At 50.6% G+C, this 17,102-nt stretch overlaps 3 protein-coding genes and 1 long non-coding RNA gene across 9 annotated transcripts in view; 3 read left to right on the top strand and 1 right to left on the bottom strand.

The window, feature by feature from the left end:
- Positions 1-3,111, top strand: part of HOXA3 (homeobox A3) — a 44,647-nt gene extending 41,536 nt beyond the window's left edge. For all 5 annotated transcript variants that reach the window (XM_027539387.1, XM_027539384.1, XM_027539386.1 and 2 more), the window contains one exon: positions 1,406-3,111. In XM_027539387.1, the coding sequence (XP_027395188.1) occupies positions 1,406-2,208 (803 nt within the window). In that variant the 3' untranslated portion in view covers positions 2,209-3,111. The remainder of the gene's footprint in view (positions 1-1,405) is intronic.
- A 3,675-nt stretch (positions 3,112-6,786) lies between these two features.
- HOXA2 (homeobox A2) lies at positions 6,787-9,861 on the top strand. The gene is made up of 2 exons (XM_027539381.1): positions 6,787-7,999; positions 8,635-9,861. The coding sequence occupies exons 1-2, from the start codon at positions 7,621-7,623 to the stop codon at positions 9,372-9,374; spliced, it is 1,119 nt and encodes a 372-aa protein (XP_027395182.1). The 5' UTR covers positions 6,787-7,620; the 3' UTR covers positions 9,375-9,861.
- Positions 9,862-9,993: 132 nt separating this feature from the next.
- On the bottom strand, positions 9,994-13,924 carry LOC113891394. The gene is made up of 2 exons (XR_003510751.1): positions 13,719-13,924; positions 9,994-10,343 (listed from the first exon to the last, which is right to left on the bottom strand). It is a non-coding gene; the product is annotated as an uncharacterized LOC113891394 (long non-coding RNA).
- A 137-nt stretch (positions 13,925-14,061) lies between these two features.
- On the top strand, positions 14,062-16,854 carry HOXA1 (homeobox A1). 2 transcript variants are annotated; one of them, XM_027539383.1, is made up of 3 exons: positions 14,062-14,540; positions 14,744-14,838; positions 15,326-15,411. In XM_027539383.1, the coding sequence occupies exons 1-2, from the start codon at positions 14,193-14,195 to the stop codon at positions 14,801-14,803; spliced, it is 408 nt and encodes a 135-aa protein (XP_027395184.1). In that variant the 5' UTR covers positions 14,062-14,192; the 3' UTR covers positions 14,804-14,838; positions 15,326-15,411. The 2 variants fall into 2 exon arrangements, with proteins under 2 accessions (XP_027395184.1, XP_027395183.1); XM_027539382.1 differs by having other exon boundaries at positions 14,062-14,838; positions 15,326-16,854.
- The last annotated feature ends 248 nt before the right edge of the window (positions 16,855-17,102 follow it).

Below are 17,102 nucleotides of genomic sequence, written 5' to 3'. Positions count from 1 at the left end.
AAGAGGGCCCTCCATCCTGGCTTCCAGCCCCCCAAACCACCTCCAGCCACAGCCAGCGGGGTCTGGGAGCACTGGAATATTTCCAGAATTCACTGCTCCTCCTTCCCCCAACCCTCAAAGGTTTCCAGAGTCTTTGCAACTAGGGAAATGATTGGACTCTGTGTGCCTGGGAAACCCTAGAGGGAGACTTGATGAGTCTTTCTGGATCTAAGAACAAGTGGGCCCTAGTGACTTTGGAATACCTGCTTGTAGAGTTAGGACCTTTGGGCAGAACAGACATGGGCACCACTGTTTCTCTTTTTAGCACAGCTCCTTATTTCTAATGAAACGGTGGTACCTACCCCACAAGGAAATGTGGCAGAATAAAAGCAGGCCTCCAAGTCAGAATCAATGGTCTGCCTATAATCAGAACCTATTTTTAATTTTTGCTCCAGCAGATGGAGTGGCTGCCTTACCTCTGGGAAGGCCCTGCTCAGACTTAGTACAATGAAGGTCGCCAGGGATTTCCTGGGGGAGGGGATTCAGCCTTGTCATCTTAATGGGAACCACATGGTCCTCCTGGAACCAGATTCCAGGACAGGCTCTGGGTCTTGTGCTTCCCAGCATCTTGGTTTCCTATGCCACTGCCTTCTCCAGTTGCTAGAGCTCTGTTCTGAACCTGAGCATCTGGAGCCATCCGGAGCCAGGAATGGGGCAGGGCAGGGGGAGGGGGGGTGGGTGGGGAGCAGGGAGAAAAGGAGGGTCAGGATTAGTGGGCATAGCTGGGGCATGCTGCTTGGTGACATGAAGAACCCTAATTAATGGCATCCAGCACCAGATGCCTGGGCCTCCCCACCAGAAACGGGATTTCTTTTCAATGGGATCTCCTTCTTTGGCCAGAGAAAGCCTTCCAGATTGGAGCTTCCACTCCAGTCCTCTTTACTGGACAGAGTAAATAAGAGGCCAGTGGAGGCAACTGTCCAATCCTTCAGTGAGATAGTGATGGAGGGAAGGTTTATTGAGTGTATATTAGGTGCCCCACATTCCAGTTACTGTAAAGGGAATAAACAGAATGAGACCTGCCCACGCAGAGCTTGTAGTCTGATAGGGCAAAGGATCAGGAGATGAACCAGAAACTGAATAGCTCCAGAAGGGAAACACAGTGTAGGAATGCAAACAGGGCGTTCTGCTTTTCTGTTCCTTGCCCCCTTGGAGAGGCTTATGACTTGCAGCTTTAGTCAGTGAGAAACTGCTGACACTGTTTCCCTACCAGGACAGAAAATAGTACCTACGTCCTTCTTCCTCTTTCTGGGCCCTGATAGATGGAGGGATCTTTGGGGCCTGGAGGAAGGAGGGGCCTGGCTAGGTCAGGGGCTGGGCGGGGCAGCCCCTGATGCCACTCTTCCTCTCTCCTCTGATCTCGCAGGGGAGAGCTGCGCAGGTGACAAGAGCCCACCTGGGCAGGCATCATCCAAGAGGGCGCGCACGGCCTACACAAGCGCGCAGCTGGTGGAACTAGAGAAGGAATTTCACTTCAACCGCTACCTGTGCCGGCCGCGCAGGGTGGAGATGGCCAACCTGCTGAACCTCACTGAACGCCAGATCAAGATCTGGTTCCAGAATCGACGCATGAAATACAAGAAGGATCAGAAGGGCAAGGGCATGCTGACGTCATCAGGGGGTCAGTCCCCAAGTCGCAGTCCCGTGCCCCCCGGCCCTGGCAGTTATCTGAACTCTATGCATTCGCTGGTTAACAGCGTCCCATACGAGCCCCAGTCGCCCCCGCCTTTCTCCAAGCCCCCTCAGGGCGCCTATGGGTTACCCCCCGCCTCCTACCCTGCGCCCCTGCCCAGCTGCGCACCGCCGCCTCCACAGAAACGCTACACGGCGGCAGGCGCGGGCGCGGGGGGCACACCTGACTATGATCCACACGCGCATGGCCTGCAGGGCAACGGCAGCTATGGGACTCCACACTTACAGGGAAGCCCCGTCTTTGTAGGGGGCAGCTACGTGGAGCCCATGAGCAACTCTGGCCCGCCCCTCTTTGGCCTAACTCACCTGCCCCACACAGCCTCGGCTGCCATGGACTACGGGGGTGCTGGGCCACTGGGTAGCGGTCACCATCATGGGCCCGGGCCAGGGGAACCGCATCCAACCTACACGGACCTTACCGCCCACCATCCTTCTCAGGGAAGAATTCAGGAAGCCCCCAAGCTCACCCATCTGTGATGGTGGGCTTGGGGCTGCGCGCCAGGAGAGTCCCCCCCCCCTCCCCCCCGCCCATCTTTCTTCATTTGCTTTTTTTGTTTTAAGGTTCTTTCTGCACCTCCCTTTCCTCTCTTCTCCACCCGCCCTGCTCTCCCCCGACCCGTTTTGTTTTCTTTGGTAACACGTTTTTATGGTTTATGTGACGTAGCAATCTTGGTTGCTGGAATGGCTGTTGGTATCAGTAGCGATATGTATCTGCTCCCGCCCCTCGCTGGGCCGTTGGCCTCGCACCCTTTACCTTCTCCACTCTTTGATCAGAAACAGGGTATATGAACAAATTTTCTAGCCGAGTTGTTCAATGTGAATTTGTTCGTACATTATGGCTCCCGAGGGGAAGCAATTAATTTTTAGTTTTTTTTTTTTTATTGCACTTCTTGTAAAGAGCGAGAAAAAATCAAAGGCGCTTTGAGACAGGGGCTCCCTGTACAAGGATGACTAAGTGTACGTCTTTCCGTGTGTGTATGCTGGTGAAGTCAGATTTATTTATATTTTTTTTGCAAGCATTGAATAAGTTTTAAATATTATTTATCCCCATCCGTCTGTATTTATATTAAAGAAATTCTGTACCCTGATTGTTCAGAAGGTTTCTTGGGCCTTTTGTTCAATGGTGTATTGGCATACATAGAAAAAAATTTTATTCGAAAGGGAAATATAATTCCTTTATAAAGATGGTAATGATGCAATAATACCAGAGAGGATCCAGCTTTTGAAAACAGTGATTTAGGTTTGTAACATCCGGCGAAACTGAAAAAAAAAAAATCTGTAAACGCGAAAAATGCTAGATTTGTTTTGAAAGTTCTACATTCCTTGCTGCTCACATTCTGAGAAACAAAACAAAAAAAATAAAGTTTATTCTGAATAATATCCGTGTTCAGAAGAGATTCTTTGGCCAAAGAGAAGGGTCTGCATGGAGTCCAGGCGGAGGCGAATTGGAGGAGCAGGCCGCGGCAGCCCTCCAGCTCCGGCGTGAGGCCTGGCCAAGCGGCTCGCCCGGGAGCGCGGCGAATTCTCGGGGAAGGCAGCCGGAGCTTCTGGCGGCGGCCGCTCTGGAAACGCCGAGCTGCCAGCCCGCTGGGCTGCCCGTTTCCCAGCTGCCACCGTGGCCAGCCGCGGGCGCAGAGGCGGCGGAGTGCTGAGTGCGGAAGGAACAAAGGCGACCCCGCTGAGACGCGGAGGGGGGCGCACAGGTGACCCGGCAGCCCCGCCAGGGAGTAAGGTAGGGCTGTCTTCTCCAAGATCTTTCTCGGATCAAAGCGGACCAGCCAATGCCTTAACTCGGGGAATCACCGGCTGCGCTGAGGATGCATTTTCTAGGAGCAACCCAACGTCCGCGGATGCTTCGCTGTTCCCTACCGCTCCAAGAGGAAAGAATCACAGCTAAAATCGCCCCTGGGAGTGGGGCGGTTCGAAAGAGACTATGGTTCACCCACGACTCCAGCAAAAGAACGGCTGAACTCCGAGGAGCCTCCTCAAGTCCTTCCATAGACTGTTTGAGTCCTAGCATTGGCTTCTTCCCGGAATATAGGATTTGGCATTCTCTGGATTTATTTCCTCTCCTTCTTCCCTCCCTGTTTTCCTTTTATGGCCCAGGGGGAGGGGGAGAGAGAGAGGAGATTGGTATCTTTCTAATAAAAATGCAGTTTTACAAGTACTTATTTTATTTGATGCTACAGGAGCTAAACATTATATTTCTATTGCTGGATTTAAGGAGGGCTGCCTACTGACTGGCTGGCAGAGGCAAAGGCAGGCACAGGAAAGGGAAATACTTTCATCTTCAGATTAAAGAATTGCTCAGAGAAGAAACCAAAATCAGAAAACGCAAACCTCAGAACTGCATCCCCATCAGCAACTGCCCCCTCCAAAGCAGAAAGTGAGGAACCACCTGTGTCTGGGTATCAGGAGCATCTGATGTGAGAAATATAACCCCCATCTCCCTGGATTGTATCTTTCAGAGGCAGAGATGGGAAATGTCGCCATTTTGTTTGCAATCCAAAATATACATCATCATGGCCTCTATCTTTCCCCTAAGAAACTCCTGAAGATGAGCTTTCAAAACAGGCAATGGGGCCATTTTAGGGGTACCTACTGGGCCTGGAGGAGCTGCTTTTAGGGAACCTCCTGAAGTCTAAAAAAAGAAAAGAAAAAGACTGGGAAGATGCAAAGCCAGGCAGCTGTAAAGCGCTGGATGTTTCACTGCTAGAAGTGCTTCCCCCAAATCTGTCCTGGAGCTCCTGCTATATTTATTTTATTTTTTTCTTTTCAAAAGAGTTTAGGATGTGGAAAAAGTAGATTTTGCTCTCTACCCAACTCCAACATCCCTGCTGAAATATGGCGCAACTCAGAAATGCAAAGTTGGAAAACCAGCCTTTTCTCCAGTTAGGACTGTAGCTTCCACCCTTTTGCTTGTTCATATATGAATACAGTAGGCTGAGCAGACAAGGGAGTCTTCTGTTAAGTAATAATTTTAGAGAAGTGTGTAAAATTACCTGGGAGAATACAGGACAGTGGGGGGAGGGGAGAAAGAGAAGGCAGAGAGAGAGAGAAAGCTACCCATCCAGAAAGAAAAAAATCTTTCAGGGATACCACTATTTATAGTTTCTAAAATCTACCCTTTAGCTGAGGAAGAACTGGTTTGGAGGTGTCCACCTTCCTTCAGGGCAGATTTTTAAAGTGAGATTCCAATATGATTTCCCATATCTTGCCAGTCAAGACATTCATTTTGACTTTCAGAGAAAAAATATCAATCTCAACCCCCGTTTTCTAGATATTAAAAAGAAATATGTATTAAAATATCTCCTGAGTTAAATAGATTTGGGGAAGATTTCAATGTTGAGTGGTTAAAAAAAACTGGGGGGGGGGGTGGTTCTTCCAGATGGTATTTGAATTAAGGCCGCTGAGGCGAGCAGAAAGCTCTCACCCACGCAGCCCCTGACAAAGCCTCAGCGATATGGGGGCAGCGTTGCTTCCTCTCCACACTCCCCCTCCCCTTAAACTCCTCAATATTTTCTGGTAAAAGCAAATGCCAAAAGTCACCATCCCAAAGTCCGCAAAGCACCTTTCCTAAAAGCAGCCCTCTAAATCTGCTGCCAAAAATATCTTTAAAAAGACTAGTTTTCCTTGTTTACTTGCGTTTCCTGCTCTCCTCTTTGCTCGGCCACATTTGATCTTGGAAAGAGCTCGAAGCTGAAATGTGTTCTTAAGGGCCAGAAGCTGTCAAGGCTTTTGGTGAGCAAGATTGATCGCACCCAGACTTCCTTCAGAGCTTTGTTTGGAATAAAAGCAAGAAAACTGAAAAAACCTCACATTTTCCAAAATACCTTCTCTATCTGTAAGGCATTGCTCTGGGCTAGTCAATGACGGAGGCCACTTTCTATCTAATTTCCAACCCAAGCCCTCTTTGATGCCAGCCTCAGAGATGGAGTCCTGTCCTTGTGGCTTGGTCAGCCTTTCTTGTTTTCTACGTAGATTTTTCTCCCCCAACAATCTCTCTCTCCCTGGCCATCAGAATGATTTATTTTCCTGCCACTGATGCCTGCCGGCCAGGGGGAGTCTGATCACTTGGTCCATTTCAAAGAAGCAAAAGCGAATCATCATCCTCGGTGTGGGGGAAAAGAGATACCTTCAGATTGCTCTCTCAGCCTCCTTCCCTTTTGCTGCCTTGGTGGATTTTTGCAGTTATTGTTTGGTATCTAAAGGTGTTATCTTTTGAACCCTCCAGCACAGTCCAAGATGCGCTCGGTCTCAAGTCTCCGAGTTGGAAAAAAAGACAGTGAACAGAGAAACAGAACCTTTATAATTCCTCCTTGGGTCGCCCTCTCTCACCCGCGGTGCTGTTTCCAACAGACCCTGAGTGCAAACATTCCTGGTGGCCAAGAAGCAGGACAGTTCAGGAGACAATTCTGGCTGCCAAGGAGCACTCACTGCATCTGAATCAACAAGCCCCATCAGAGCGACAAGGATGAGAAGAAGGGAAGGAGAAGAAAAAGAAAAAAAGAACAAGCAAGCTCTTTCTCCCTCCGTGCTGCTAACTTCCAACAGACTTCCTCGAAATCAGAAATACTTACCGCACCCGAGCCCTACGGGTATGAAACCCAGAATGCCAGGAGCCGCACGCGCCTGCTCGGGGCGGCATTTCTTTGGCTGGCCGCCGCCCTGGCTACAGGGATTTGGGCACATGGATCTGGGGTTGTTGTCTCGCTTGGCACATGCTTCTATCTTTCTCGAGCCACTCCTGAAAAGTTGATGGCGCAGGAGGGTCGGGAAGCCAGGAGAGCCGCCTCCCGTTTTCCGCTTCCCGCTGGAGCCAGATGCGAAGCTGTCGTGGAAAAGCCGGCTAACAATGGGCCGGGGTCCGGGGTCCGGGGGGCGCGGACTACGAGCTGGGCTTTGGGAGGGGGGGTTGAGAGCCTGAGGGAAGTGGGGGGAGGAGAGGTGTACAGAGGGGAAAGGGAGGAGGAAGACGGAAGAGGGAAAAAAGAGGAAAAGAGGGAAAGACGGGAAGGAAAACAGAGGCAGATCAGTTCTGAGATCCAGGAACTGGTTTTAGAAAAAGCGGAGGAGGGAAAGAGAAATAAAAGGGGGGAGCCCCCTAAATAATCCTTCTCTTTTTCTGTCCCCGACGCCCCTTACTCCGTCTCATCTCCCCTCTCCCTTTGCTTCTTCCTCTTGCCTTAGCAGAACTTGTGTGGCTGGGATGCGTGGCCCTCGGGTGTCAAAACTTTGAAGATTAATGGATTACTTTGTTAATGACTGCAGGCGTCAGACTGAGGTGCTTAAATGATTTGTGAGGTGCGAGGCGTCTTCCCGACAGTCCCAAACAATGCGCGGAGTGTGCGGGGGAGGCAGAGGGCGGCCGCCGGCGGGACCGGCAGCGGGGCTCAGCACTCGCACACTCACACACACTCCCAGGCGCACACACCACCTCCGTGTGGATCAGGAGGCAAGCAGGCACCTTCGCCCTCACGCACTGCCACGCATCCCCAACCCACACCCACATATATGTATTTTTGCCCTGAAAAAAGTGTAAATAAAGCCTCGCTGGCCCCCAATGAGGCGTTCCTTCCCGACTTTTTTGGATCAATCAAACAGACAGTGGCTTCTTTTGATTAAAGCCCAAATTGTCATTGGGCAGAAGCAATCATGTGACAGCCAATTCGGTCCAATTTCAACCTTGTCTCCATGAATTCAATAGTTTAATAGTAGCGCGGTCCCCATACGGCTGTAATCAGTGAATTAGAAAAAAAACACCCCAGCAGCGATCTTCTATGATAGATTTTTTTCCCCCTCTGCGCTCGCCTTTTTCCTGGGCCTTGCCCCCCCAAACCCCTCCAGAAGAGGGAACTTTTTCTCCGAGGGGGCTCCAAGGAGAAGGCCATGAATTACGAATTTGAGCGAGAGATTGGTTTTATCAATAGCCAGCCGTCGCTCGCTGAGTGCCTGACATCTTTTCCCCCTGTCGCTGATACATTTCAAAGTTCATCAATCAAGACCTCGACGCTTTCACACTCGACACTGATTCCTCCTCCTTTTGAGCAGACCATTCCCAGCCTGAACCCGGGCAGTCACCCTCGCCACGGCGCTGGCGGCCGCCCCAAGCCGAGCCCCGCGGGCAGCCGCGGCAGCCCAGTGCCCGCCGGCGCCCTGCAGCCGCCCGAGTACCCCTGGATGAAGGAGAAGAAGGCGGCCAAGAAAACCGTGCTGCCGCCCGCCTCGGCCGCCTCCGCCACCGGCCCTGCCTGCCTCAGCCACAAAGGTCAGTCCAAAGACTTGGCCCCAGGTCCTGGGACCCTCTTCCCCTTCTGGGTTGCCCTGAGAGCGGTTATGGGGGAGGGGAGCGTGGGCTGGGAGAGAAGGGGGAGAGGGAGAGATGCTTGGCTGCTTTCCCTTCCCCTGTGGGCTCAGGAGTGGGTTTGATGTGGAGACAAGGGATCCACAATGAGACATATATATATTTTTAAGAAGGGGGTGGGGGAACTTTCCCTAACTTGTGTAATGTGGGATGATTTATTTGAGTTGGAACTGACCTCCTCTTGTCTAGTTGTCCTAGAGTTTGGCTTTTTGACAGTAATGAAGAGTGATAGATCGCTCTTGCTCAGCTAAGCAGCTGATGCATTAATTATAAATTGTGGTGTGGCTAATATAAAGTTTGCTCCCGGATGGAGAGGTTGGGGGGAGCTACAGGCAGGAATCTGATGGAGGTGGAAGAGATGGGGTCTCCCCAGGCTAGGCTCCCAGGAAGGGCAGCACAATAGCTTTACTGCATCCAGGGGCGGCCATTTTGTTGCAGTTGATCTTTTCTGCTATATTTATTCTCCAGTGGAATAACCCCGCTCGGACCCCTCCACCTCCAACTGTGCGTGTGTCTCTTGTTGGTTTCCCTTTCCTCAGAATCCCTGGAAATCGCCGATGGCAGCGGCGGGGGCTCTCGGCGCCTGAGAACTGCTTACACCAACACGCAGCTTTTAGAGCTGGAAAAAGAATTTCATTTCAACAAGTACCTTTGCAGACCCCGAAGGGTGGAAATTGCAGCGCTGCTGGACTTGACTGAGAGACAAGTGAAAGTGTGGTTTCAGAACCGGAGGATGAAGCACAAGAGGCAGACCCAGTGCAAGGAGAACCAAAACAGCGAAGGAAAATTTAAAAGCCTCGAAGACTCTGAGAAAGTGGACGAGGACGAGGAAGAGAAGTCGCTCTTTGAGCAAGCCCTCAGCGTCTCCGGGGCCCTTCTGGAGAGGGAAGGTTACACTTTTCAGCAAAATGCCCTCTCTCAGCAGCAGGCTTCCAATGGACACAATGGCGACTCCCAAAGTTTCCCAGTTTCGCCTTTAACCAGCAATGAGAAAAATCTGAAACATTTTCAGCACCAGTCACCCACTGTTCCTAACTGCTTGTCAACAATGGGCCAGAACTGTGGCTCTGGCCTAAACAATGACAGTCCCGAGGCCCTCGAGGTCCCCTCTTTGCAGGACTTTAATGTTTTTTCCACAGATTCCTGCCTGCAGCTTTCAGATGCAGTCTCGCCCAGTTTGCCGGGTTCCCTCGACAGTCCAGTAGATATTTCAGCTGACAGCTTTGACTTTTTTACAGACACACTCACCACAATTGACTTGCAGCATCTGAATTACTAAAAACATTAAAGCAAAACAAAGCATCACAAAAAAAAAAAAAAAAAAAAAGACCCCTTTGACCAGGTGGTTTTGCCTTCCTTTATTCTAATTTTTATTTTATTTTCTTCTTGACTTACCCTCTCCCTCTTTTAAATGTTGGAAGATTTTTCTGTTTAGTGATTCCCTTGACCCAGTTTCAGAGTCATCTTTTCTCCAGACTATTTTGGAGTTTTAGTTGTTTTAAATCTAATCCAACAACCCTCTATGTGATTTCCTGAAAGCAATATATGAGGCCTGCAAGAAAGTGATCATATAATTGTATCTTCACTTTCTTTTTATTTTTGTATTACGTTAGGGTGCATTGTCATGCGTATTTTTGGTAGAATAAATTCTCCTTTGCTATAAGTAGCTTTCTTATTTTTTTCCTCCCCTTCTTTCTCAAGGCTCATAACAGTTTCTTTTTCCTCTTTTAGTCTAACTTGGTAAATAAAATTCTGGTCACAATCCACTTTCTTTTCCAATTTTAATATATTTATTGAATGGGCATATTCAAAGTCTTCAACAGACAGAAACAGCAACAATAAGGAAAGCCAGAAAAGGGTTAGGGCTTCTGAGAAGTGTGTTTTGCTTTTTGTTTTTGTTTTTTTTTTTTTTAAGGGAATGGATTAGGTTTTCAACGTAGAGGTTCAAGCCATAGATTTAAATTGGCAATAGAAACAGGATTGGGCAGCCTGAGTTGGGCCAAGCCCAAGCTTTTGAAAGTGGAGAAATAAAGTGCCTACAGAAACCTCCAACTCCAGGAAGGAGGAACATGGAGTTTCTTTAACAAGCTACCAGTCTCCAGGTCAATAACTAAGTTATCAACAATTCATTTATTTATACATGTTTGTTTCAAATATCTACATCCCAACTCCCTCCCCCACAAATGCCAAAACATTTTCAGTGTGGTTGATTAGTCTCCCAGCTGTTGATGGGTCCAGGCAAACAGGTCTAAAACAGAAAAACAAAAATAAAACAAAACAATGGTTACTAGCTGGAAAATGCACTTCAGAAAGGCTTCTTTCCAATCCTCTGGTTCAGTCATTCTAGGATTCTTTTTTTTTCCCCCCAGGGTCAGAAAAATCAATATTTCATTCTTAAATCTGTTTACATGGCAAATAATGGATCATTAAAGCTTTGAAGTCAAGTTAGCAAGATGAGATTTAAAGTGGAGTGTTTCTACACCCCAGGTTATAGATTAACCCAGTTTCTAGAGAAAGAGAAAAAGCACTTTAAATGAAATATCAATAAAATGTGATCTAGGGATGTTGCTGGGTTGTTCTGGTTTTTTTTTTTTCTCCTTTCTTATGTCTCCCCATGTTTATTTTTCCCTTACTGAGCTCTGTTCTGATGGCTACTTACCGTGAGAAAACGCAGAGTGTAAGCAACATGTGTGGGGGGTGGGTTGATTTAAGAACCCGGCTCTTAATAGCAAAGGATTGGAAGTTATGAGGAAATCGCGATCTTTCTCCACGGATTTACTGCCTACCTCCCCCACCTTTTGCCCCCTAAATCCTGGCAGCGGCGGAGGCGAGTGAGGACCCGGGTAGGTCTCCTGCCCTCGGCGCGGAGCGGAGCAGAGCGGAGCAGGCGGCCGGGCCGCGGCCAGGGCTAAGCCGCTGCTGTTTGCGATTCATCCTCCACTCATAAATCAAACGCTTTCTATGAATGAGAATGTCATCAAAGAGATCAATTGCAGGAACACATGCACAAATAAAAATCCTCTTACGTATTTGCCGGGGATCCCCGTCCGAAAGCATTAAGTTAGAAGGCGTTTAGTCATAATTCATTTTTATTGCTCTTTTAAAACAACAGCAGCTTGGCTGAGCTGCGGATGCCATGAACAGCTCCAGGCCTCGGCGGCGTTTTGTCTCTTCCTCGCTCCTTCCCTTTCTAGTACAGCCATGAAAGGCGCTTTGAGCCCAACAAGCGGCTTGCAAGGGACCGGGCTCGCCTTTCATCCAGTCTTCACGGGTGGTTTAAGAGATTTTGGCTCGAGTCGTGGGGTGCTGGCCTACATGCCCCACGGACCTCGGGTCTCCTACCCGGCGGAATGAGCCCTGGGATTTCGTGGGGGTGGGGAAGGAACCGCGCTACGAAAGCCCCCGGGCTCGAGGCCAGAGGAGGCTGCCTTTGTGAGCCGCACGGGGAGAGCGGCGCTCTGGGCGACCAGCTTGGGCGGAGTCGGCTCAGCCGCGGGAGCCTGCCTGCCCCGAGCGGTGCGCGGAGGCGTGTCGGTAGCCCGCCGCTGTGCAGCGGACTTGTGTGCGAGCGAAAGCTTATGTGTGATCCCAAGAAAAACATTCCACCCACGAAGGCCGGGAAAAGAAGCCCGGAGGGGGGAAAAGAAGCCCGGAGGGAGGAAGAGAGGTGGAGAGAGAGGAGCTCAGAGGCCCAGAACTAGCAGAGGAAGGAGAGAGGTTGCAGACTGGGGTGACTTTGTGGTGTGAGCCCTGCGGTGGAGGGGGTCGTGCAGACCCGGGCCGAGGAAGCCAACAAAGGGACAGGAGTGAGGCAAGGGCCAGAACCTACCGACGAGCTTTGGCTGGAAGAGCAGGTCGTCCGCAAAGCCAGCCTGGACCCCCTAATGTCCTGTCTCCTTCCCCCCAAGAGCCCCTTCTCTCCCCCCTGGCTGGACGCCTGGCACTCCCAAGGAAGCCACCTCCAGGAGGGCCTCCTTGCCTTTTCTCTTCTCCAGGATGAGGTTCTCTAGGTGCTGAAATGGGGGGGCGGGGGGGAGACAGGAGTGACCTTTTCGGGCCTCCCTCTTAACTATGATTGGGGATAGGTCACAGGTCACAGGAAAATACCTTTCAAAAGGAAATGTTTAGGGGAAAATGCGCCTTTGCTTCTGAAGGAATCCACAGTCAAATGTATGTCCGTTTTCCCTCTTGAGGAGACAGATTAGGAGGGAATTTGTATAGGTGGAGAACAGAACACAGAAACCTGAAAGGCTAACGCCTCTGAAATGTGCCTGCGTCAAGCAAAATTTCCTTCTTTTAACCGGGGAGGGAAAGCTGGAAGGGAGTGGGAACCCCAAAGCCACACACGATCAGATAAATTTGATCCGTTGGATCCCCATGTGGTGAACATGGTCAGAGTAATATCTGTACAGCATTGGCTGCAAAATTCTTGTATGATGTCTGGACTTCTTTTACCTAAGAATGCATCAATTCTTTGCCTCTTTTTGGCCTTTTCTCTCTACAAGCCAAAGGCTGACACGAGGCCTAATAATAAAGAGCAGTTAACGACCCCGTGGGCATCGGGGTAAGAGGAAGGTGATGGAGATCAGGAACGCTGTCCTGGGATGACGCTCAGATTTGCACGTGTCTCTCTAGGGGTAGACTGGCAGGTTTACACAAGGAACTACACAGTCAGTTACAAAAGGGAGGAGGTGTTGCTGGGGAAGAAGAGAATGTCCCGTCCACCATCAGCCATCTGTCCCCCGCCCCTCCCACCTGCCAGCTCCCACCCCCACTTGAATGGGGGGGAGGTGTAGATAAAAGAAGCTCTACCAGTTCTAACGTCCCCCTCCAGAAAACAAGAAACTTTGCGGGGGTGGGTGGGGGTGGGAAAGAGGAGTTCATCGTACTTCGCCGGAGCTGTGGTCTCACCCTTTGAGACCCGGGTGGGAGCCTGCAGGCTCCTGGTTCGTAGGGAGCCGGCAGATGGCCTGCAGTGCAGGGCCCGGCCCCCACGCTGGCCACGTCCGCTATCGTCATCTCTCTTCCCCCTCCTCCTACCCCTCAAAATCCAGCGGCGGAGTTGCTCCCCGTAGGGCTCCCGGAGCAAAGCTAAGTGGGGAGGAGAAAGGGGCGGAGAGCGAGGAGAGAGGGAGGGCGAAGAGCCGGGCCACCCCCAGCCTTGGCCAGCAAGCCTAGCTCCCAAGGCTCACCCCCTCTCCCAGGCGTTGAATTACAGAAGCTCCCGGTTGCCACACTAATAGCCAAAGGGTGGGGAGGTGTGTGTAGCGGGGGGAGCGGGGGGCGGGAGGAAAGGAGGCTTCAGGACTCTCCTTGAGGAAGGGAAGTTTCCTTTCTTGCCCTCGTTCCCTCCACGCCCACTCGGGTTCCTCCGAACCAGCCCTCTGCGTACTTCCCTCTCCATCCCGACTTTAGAGACCTAGTGGCCTAACCATGTCCTACGCCACCGTTCTCGGCCCTTCTCAAGGCACCATAGAAAGGACGAAAGGGAAAGAGCCCGGAAAGCGACCCTTTCAGTTCCTGGCTTTCCGGGCTCGGCCAGTGTGCTGGTGGCGGCCCAGCGAGCTCCTCCTCCCCACTGATTCCCAGCCCGAGAGATCGCGGAGCCCTTCGTGCTTCTCACCTTTTGCCAATTCATCTTTCTGGGCGCGGTGGAGAGGGGGGCGGTGACGGGGGATGCCTTCCAGCCCCCACCTCCCGGAGCGGGGAGGGCGATCGGAGTCGGCGCGCGCAGAAAGCAGCCTCTGCTCCCCTTCGCCTTAGCGCTCCGCTTCTGCCCCTGCGGCCGCCGCAGCTGCTGCTGCCGCCGCCCAGGCTGCCTGGGGGGGCGACTGCGCGTCACCTAGACTGAGGAGCGCCGGGGATTTAAATGCCACTGAAACGGTGATCCATCACTGCAGGAGCCAACAAACTTTCTCAGGAGGCTCCGCCATTGGCTGATAGAATCACGTGCCCCTCCCGTAGCGCCCTCCGCCCTCCCGCCCCCCCTCTTGCGCACTGTACATTCATATCATTTTTCTTCTCGGGCCCCATGGAGGAAGTGAGAAAGTTGGCACGGTCACCCAGGACTTCGCAGGACCCGGTCACTCAGTGACAGATGGACAATGCAAGAATGAGCTCCTTCCTGGAATACCCCATCCTCAGCGGTGGCGACTCGGGGACCTGCTCAGCGCGAGCCTACCCCTCCGACCACGGAATTACAACTTTCCAGTCGTGCGCGGTCAGTGCCAACAGCTGTGGCAGCGACGACCGCTTCCTAGTGGGCAGGGGGGTGCAGATCAGCCCGCCCCACCACCACCACCACCATCACCACCCCCAGCCGACCACCTATCAGACTTCTGGGAACCTGGGAGTGTCCTACTCCGACTCGAGTTGTGGTCCAAGCTACAGCGCGCAGAACTTCGGCGCGCCTTACAGCCCCTACGCGTTAAATCAGGAAGCAGAAGTAAGTGGTGGGTACCCCTCGTGCGCTCCCGCTGTTTACTCTGGAAACCTCTCATCTCCCATGGTCCAGCATCACCACCACCACCAGGGTTATGCCGGGGGCGCGGTGGGCTCGCCTCAGTACATTCACCACTCATATGGACAAGAGCACCAGAGCCTGGCCCTGGCCACGTATAATAACTCCTTGTCCCCTCTCCACGCCAGCCACCAAGAAGCCTGTCGCTCCCCTGCGTCAGAGACCTCTTCTCCAGCACAAACCTTTGACTGGATGAAAGTCAAAAGAAACCCTCCCAAAACAGGTCAGTCTTGCCATTCCATGAATGCTCCTTTATGATTCTGAAAGGAGCTGGTATGCTTAGTTTCCAAGGAAAATTAATCTTTTTTTTTTCTTAAGAAAAGTTCTGGCCTCCCACTTCTGTTATAGGATGTGGAGAGATTGCCCAGGTCCTTTGGGGGCAGAGGAGCATCTGGGACTGTTGTGTTTCCAAAGGGGCTGAATTTTAGAGGTTTAGGAAGTAGGAAGTGGGTAGGTGTGTGTGTGTGTGTGTGTGTGTGTGTGTGTGTGGAGGGCATTCTGTTAATATCTCCAGGCTCCATTAATCACGGTCTGACCATGCTAATGGTTGACTTCAGATCAACACTTTACACCTCATCACTTACCCTCCCAAGCCCGGATTAGGTTGAGAAAGTCTTGATTTCCCCCTTTACCTGAAGGTTGCTCTGAAGCATGTAGGGAATCTGATATGATTATAAACATTTTTACCTTTTCCTCTCATTGCCCCCCAGGGAAAATTGGAGAGTATGGCTACGTGGGTCAGCCCAATGCGGTACGCACCAACTTCACCACTAAGCAGCTCACGGAGCTGGAGAAGGAGTTTCACTTTAACAAGTACTTGACACGCGCCCGAAGGGTGGAAATTGCCGCCTCCCTGCAGCTCAATGAGACCCAGGTGAAGATCTGGTTCCAGAACCGCCGAATGAAGCAGAAGAAGCGAGAGAAGGAGGGTCTCTTGCCCATCTCTCCAGCCACTCCGACGGGAAGTGAGGAGAAGGCTGAGGAATCCTCAGAGAAGTCCAGCTCCTCGCCCTGTGTTCCTTCCCCGGGTTCTTCTACCTCAGACACTCTACCTACCTCCCACTGAGGCTGCCCCAGCCCCACTCAGCAGCCACGGCTACTCCTCAGGCTGGGACTTCTTACCCAAAGCACATTCTTAGCTTATCTTCCTTTCCATTTACAATCTCTCTCTTCCTTTCTGATCCTATCTGGGGAACTCCTGGCTGGGGATAATGTGTTTCCAGAGAATTCTAGATGAGAGACTTGATGGGGGGGAGGGGGAAAAGGGTGTTAGCTCCCTAATGCAGCTTGAGTGCCAGCATCAATTTTCTGATGGCCCCTAACACCCCTACTTTTAGGAGATTTCGACTGAACCTACTGCTCCTTTCAGATGCCCTTTGGAAAATAGTCTCCTTTGCCAGCAGAAATATATCAGAGGGAGGCCTCTCATCTTTTATCTATCTGTATATTTACAGTTCTCTCCTACTTTGCCCTGAAAGTAGGCTGGAGAGAGAGGAGAGTCCAAGAGCTCATGAAGAAGAGATTCTCTACGAGCGTGTTTACACAATTAATTCATCCCTTAATTTAATTTAATTCCATGTGCGTGAGTTTGCTGGTTGTAAATACTTTGTCCTGAAAGATTTATCTTTATACAGATTTTCTAGAAATGTTTAGATTAATGTTTAGATTAAAACAGGGTGGGCAAACTCTCAAAGCTGGTACAACTTTGTATGTGATTATAGGTTAAAGAATAAAAGTTCTCACTTAAAATCAATCAGATGCCTCAGAGGGTAGTCTCAGTTTGTTCTTTCAGTGAGTTAAGAAGGCCTGCAGAATACAAGGGTCAGAAACCTTGCTTCCTGGGCTAAATCTCTCCCCATCCCCACCCCTTTCTTGTTTCTCTGGCCACACTCTATTTAAAATTTGTGCTGGATTATCTGGGACCTAAAAGTATTATTCAAACCAGCTTCTTCCTTCCACAGTTATCTTAGCTGGATATGATGTATTTTCAGCTCAATTGTTAATGTGATGGATGGCACAATGAATGTATATTTTGTGTGATTCGTGAATAGTCTTTTGCATGTCGCACAATGTTTTGGTGTTCCTGAAGTACCACACTGAGTTCTATCAGTTATCCTTTTGTGATATTTCCCATTTCCTGTACAATCATGAACAGCTCTGGGATCCCGGGGTGGTGTGATCCAGAGCAGAGTTTACGGGTCTTAAGATGTCTGTAATAAATATATTCAAGTTTCAGATATGCTTCAGCATGGCTGCAATTTGCTGGTTTCTCCAAAGTTGGCTCATTTCATGTGGGGAAGGGGAGAAGCGTGGTGTGTATTTTCAAAGAGGTGGGCCTTTTCTTGAGGAAAAAAAAGTAAAAGCTTTTCATCATGTAGCTGAAGCTTCTCCTATGAGTGTAATTGCACCTAACACTGTCTATGGAATAGGTTGGTTTTCTCTAAAAGAGCAACAGTTGCTGTATTATAATCAAAGTTCATCATGGGA

The sequence above is a fragment of the Bos indicus x Bos taurus genome, chromosome 4 (assembly GCF_003369695.1).
Source record: "Bos indicus x Bos taurus breed Angus x Brahman F1 hybrid chromosome 4, Bos_hybrid_MaternalHap_v2.0, whole genome shotgun sequence".
NCBI classification, from domain to species: Eukaryota; Metazoa; Chordata; class Mammalia; order Artiodactyla; family Bovidae; genus Bos; species Bos indicus x Bos taurus.
The sequence above is the reverse complement of the archived record's forward strand: the minus strand, read 5'-3'. Positions and strand labels throughout refer to the sequence as shown.